Source organism: Humulus lupulus, chromosome 9 (assembly GCF_963169125.1).
Source record: "Humulus lupulus chromosome 9, drHumLupu1.1, whole genome shotgun sequence".
NCBI classification, from domain to species: domain Eukaryota; kingdom Viridiplantae; phylum Streptophyta; class Magnoliopsida; order Rosales; family Cannabaceae; genus Humulus; species Humulus lupulus.
Window position 1 is genome coordinate 41,080,627 of NC_084801.1, and position 4,844 is coordinate 41,085,470.

The window sequence follows — 4,844 nt, forward strand, 5'->3', positions numbered from 1 at the left end:
GTTTGACTGGAAGAATTGCCGCGCTCAGTAGATTTATTTCAAAATCGATGGATAAGTGCGTCCCTTTCTTTAATCTACTTAGGGGCAACAAGAAGTTCGAGTGGACTGAAGACTGCGAACAAGCTTTCCAAGCCTTAAAAGCCCACATGGCACAACCTCCCGTCTTATCAAAGCCTATAGATGGGGAAACTTTGTTCATATACCTGGCGATCACCGAATATGCTGCTAGTGCGGTGCTAGTAAGGGAAGAAGAAGGCGTACAAAAGGCGGTGTATTATGTGAGCAAGAGGTTAATCAAAGCCAAATTGAGATATCCTCCCATTGAAAGATTAGCCTATTGCCTAATTTTGGCCTCACGAAAGTTACGTCCTTACTTCCAAGCCCATCCAATCACAGTCTTGACTGATTAGCCCCTTCGGCAAGTTTTGCAAAAGCCAGAGGCTGCTGGTCGTTTGTTGAAATGGGCAATCGAACTCGGGCAGTTCGATATCACATACTCACCGCGAGCAGCAATAAAAGGACAAGTCTTGGCTGATTTCATTGTTGAATTCACTGAACTCCTAGACAGTGAGCAGGGTGAAAAGCCTAGTGCGCCTGAGCCTCAAGTTGAAGCTCCTTCGTGGAAGCTATTCACAGATGGATCATCCAACGAATCTCACGCAGGAGCGGGAGTGATATTGATAACGCCAGAAGGGCATCGATTTCATTGCGCAATTAGGTTTGATTTCACCGCTTCGAACAACGAAGCTGAGTATGAAGCCCTACTCGCTGGGTTAAGGTTAGCCAAAGACATGAGCATAAAAGTGCTGGATATTTATAGTGATTCACAGCTGGTAGTGAATCAGGTCTTAGGGGAGTATCAAGCACGAGGCCTAAAAATGGCGGCCTATCTGAACAAAACCAAAGATCTATTGGCGCAATTTGAAAAATATACCCTCCAGCAAATACCTTGAGATCAGAATTCAAACGCAGATGCCTTAGCCAAACTCGCGAGCGCAAAAGATGTTGACACTTTAAGTATAGTGCCAATTGAACAGCTACACGAGCCAAGCATACGAGCAGACGAAACCAATATGGAGGTCCGATTGGAAAATACATGGATGGCACCATACTTGGAGTATCTCACGAGCGGTATACTACCAGCAAATAGAAACAAAGCAAGGACCCTTTAGAGACAGGCTGCTAGGTATATACTGGTCGATGGTGTTCTTTACCGAAGAGGATACTCAATGCCACTGCTCAGGTGTGTTACACCAGAAAAGGCTAAAAAGCTGATGAAGGAGGTACATGAAGGCTTCTGTGGAGACCACACTGGGGGGGGGGGGGGGGGGGCAGAGCTTATCAAAGAAGATCCTAAGGCAGGGTTATTTCTGGCTGACCATGAATGAAGACTCGATGGAGTTTGTGCGAAAATGTGACAAATGTCAAAGGTTTTCCAAGATCCCACGGGCGGCTCCTAATGAGCTAAAGCAAATGCAAAGTCCATGGCCCTTCGCAGTATGGGGTATTGATTTAATCGGGTCCTTGCCGACAGGAAAAGGTGGGGTGAAATACGCAGTTGCGGCGATCGACTACTTCACCAAATGGGCCGAGGCCGAGCCACTCGCAACCATAACAACAAAGAAAGTACTTGATTTTGTCATCAAAAACATTGTTTGTCGATATAGATTGCCAAGAAAGATTGTCTCGGACAATGGCACCCAATTTGATAGTGACATGTTCAGAGACTTCTGGGAAAGGCATGGCATAATCAAGAGCTTTTCTTCAGTTGCTCATCCACAAGCAAATGGGCAAGTCGAGGCAGTAAATAATACATTTGAAGGATACCCTGAAGAAAAGGCTCAAGGAAGCTAAAGGAGCATGGCCAGAATAGCTGCCTGAAGTACTCTGGTCGTATAGAACTTCTCACCGAACAGCAATAGGTCATACCCCATTTTCCTTGGCATATGGGTATGAAGCTATGTTGCCTGTCGAGTTAGATCCGCCCTCACATCACAGAATCACATACGACTAAGAGCAAAATAGCCAACTGTTGATGGAGTCCCTAGACCTGATAGGGGAGAAACGAGAGAAAGCCCAACTCCGAGTAGCTGCGTACCAGCAAAAAGTCGCTCGGTATTTTAACTCCAAAGTAAAAGAAAGAAAGTTCAACATCGGAGACTTAGTGCTTTGAAGAGTTTTCTTAAACACCCGTGACCCAGCTACTGGAGTACTCGGACCAAACTGGGAAGGACCTTACTAGATTAAAGAAGTCCTTCATCCAGGCACCTATAAACTTGCACACTTAAATGGAGATCTCGTTCCACGTTATTGGAATGGAGAACACCTGCGCAAGTATTATCAATAAATAGTCCTTCTTAAAGGACTGGCTTGTATTAATTTTTACTTTTTACAAGTTTTGAAAAAGGGTTAGTCATGTCATATGGCTAATCACTTATAAGTGTAAGATCTTTCAAAGATCACTCGTAAAGACATTTTTAGTCCATTTAAATACGAGAATTATAAGGGACTGTGCGCAGTCAGTCATTCTTGCCAAACTTTGTAATTTTTTACAAGTATTTGTTCATTACGTGTGTTGTTTTGCTGTATTATAAGTTTTACATTTTACACTGAGCAGTAATGTTCGTACAGGTTGTGGTCAAGGCAAGTGACCAAGGACCTAAAGCTCCTCGATCACTTGGGGGGCATATAAGGCACATAGAAAGCAAAGCATACCAAGAGGTATGTAAACACATGAACAAAATAAGTGAAAGCATACTACGGTACTTAGAGTATTTTTCAAAATTTATATTTTGTTAAATCAAGCCAAAGTACTATGCTAGGTTCGATCATGCGAATAGATATTATAATAAAGTAGAAATATTATAATGTCAAAGGAATCCTTTTACACCGCGAGCAGTACTGCTCGGATGTAACTGTTCAAATAAAAGTAAAATAGCTGCCCTTGCAGCAATAAAAAATAGTCTTTACATCACGACCCATGGGTCGTGTAGTTAAGATAACAAAAGAAAAAAAAGAATTAAGGAGCTGGAGGGTCTTGAGGAACGTCTTGGTCGACGGTTGTGCCAGCTTCAGTGTCTGCACCATCTATCCCTGCTGCCAGGGAAATCTCTGGGGAGGCAGGCACTTTAGCCCTCTCTTCTTCTTCTAGGTGAATGGCACACTGCGTCATTAAAGTCCTCCTCAAGCGTTCGGACAGATAGTTAAAGTTAGCCTCCCGATTGTGCTTCCAGAACTCGTAGAAGTAAAGATGAGTGGCTTCCTTGTACTTCTCCAAGTTCTTAGCTCCAGCTTCCTCAAGCTCTATCACTCGTTTTCTGAGTTCCTCCGCCTCCTGCCTGCTTGCGATTAGATCAAGCTCGAGCTATATAGCTTGTTGATAGTTGAGTGTGGCGCTTTCCCTGAATTTTTCCCTGGCTTCGTTAGCTTTCTTCAGGGCATTCCGGGTTTCCAGCAACTCCTCGGTCAGAGTAGCTTTTTGCTCGAGCAGTTCTTCGTTCTGCTCAGACAGCTCCGTTTTCTCCGCAAGCAACTCACCATTCTGTTTGGTAAGCTCGTTGTTTTTAGCTTCGAGTGCTTTCTTAGCCTCGGCGAGCCTGGTATGGAAGTTCCTGCCCTGAGACACCAACACCCCAGCACGGCGCCAGCCAGCGGTTAAGGTCAGTAGTCCCTGAAGTCAGATAGAAAAAGATAAAGTAAAGGCAGGGAATCGAAAATAAATGTTACATCATCAGGAGTTGACTTACGCTAACTATCTCGTTCAGTCCTCTATTGAGAACTTGATCAGCCTCCATAGAGGTAGTTTCAGTAATAGCGGCCTGACTGTGTCTATGCTTGGAGAGCTTGTATACTCTCTCCCTGGCAGAGATGACCATGATACTAGGCAAGGAGCCTTCAGGCGGAGTGCGCAATGTATGGCTGCTAAGAGCCTTAGGAGAAGGCTGCTGGTCGGCAGGTGTTGCAGGATGAGAAGTTTGACCGACCGAAGGAGTTGAGGCCGACTGCTCGAGTGGAGATGGAGGTGGTGAGTTCTCCTTCGAAGGGGCGGTAGCCGGAGGGTCGTCAGTTTGGGCCTTCTTTGGGGAAGTTTTACTACTCTCCCCTCGAGCCCCCTTGCTATTCTTCTTCTGGCCAGAAGAGGCGGCATCAGCCTTGTAATGCTTGAACACGTCCTCGGAGTCCATATCTACACAAAAGGAAACAACGCGGGCAATGAGACAAGATGGTCACACACGGCCAAAAAATGAAAGTGAAGAGATTACAAGTAAAGTACCCGCGCTACAACTATTGGTCGCTACATTATTTACTGAACTACTAACTTCCTGGAAGAAATCTGAATTTAAGATTGGAGCATTCTTAAAGTTTCCATCCCCGTCGAATAGATGATAGGGAATTGGCAAATTGTTTAAAAGCGAAATTACTATACCATTATCGTCTGACGAGTCGTTAGAGAGTTCGGCAGGCTCGGCGGCCTTCTACTTTCCTTTCCCTTTGGGAGCCGAGGGCCTCTCTGCTTGAGAAGTGCTAGCAGGTTCCCTGATTGTGACCCCAGTTGGTCTCCTCCGCGGAGGAGACGCCTGAGGTTGCTGCTCGGGTTCCCCTTCGACGCGAGCACTCCCTGTCGAGGGCCCCCTCGTCCCTGATTGAGGGGCCCAAAGGCCGACCGACCTAAGGTTAGCCTCAGTAACCAGAGCCTTGACACTCTTTTACGCATCTGGCATGCCAGCTAAGAGTGCTGCCCTCGACATCATTCCCGGAGTTGGGTCTGGTCGCAGCCACGGGCATGGGATACATCAAGAGTTTAAGATATTGCGGAGGAAAACACCCAGAGAAGAATTCAGCTA

At 45.8% G+C, this 4,844-nt stretch overlaps 1 protein-coding gene across 1 annotated transcript; it reads right to left on the bottom strand.

Annotated features, from left to right (window-relative positions):
• Positions 1 to 3,364: 3,364 nt before the first annotated feature.
• LOC133799640 (uncharacterized) lies at positions 3,365 to 4,184 on the bottom strand. The gene is made up of 2 exons (XM_062237638.1): positions 3,747 to 4,184; positions 3,365 to 3,670 (listed from the first exon to the last, which is right to left on the bottom strand). The coding sequence occupies exons 1-2, from the start codon at positions 4,182 to 4,184 to the stop codon at positions 3,365 to 3,367; spliced, it is 744 nt and encodes a 247-aa protein (XP_062093622.1).
• Positions 4,185 to 4,844: the final 660 nt, after the last annotated feature.

Coding starts and splice junctions, on each gene's coding strand:
- LOC133799640 (XM_062237638.1), bottom strand. CDS start 4,184: ATGGACTCCGAGGACGTGTTCAAGCATTACAAGGCTGATGCCGCCTCT. Junction 3,671..3,746: donor GACTGAACGAGATAGTTAGC/GTAAGTCAACTC, acceptor ATCTGACTTCAG/GGACTACTGACCTTAACCGC.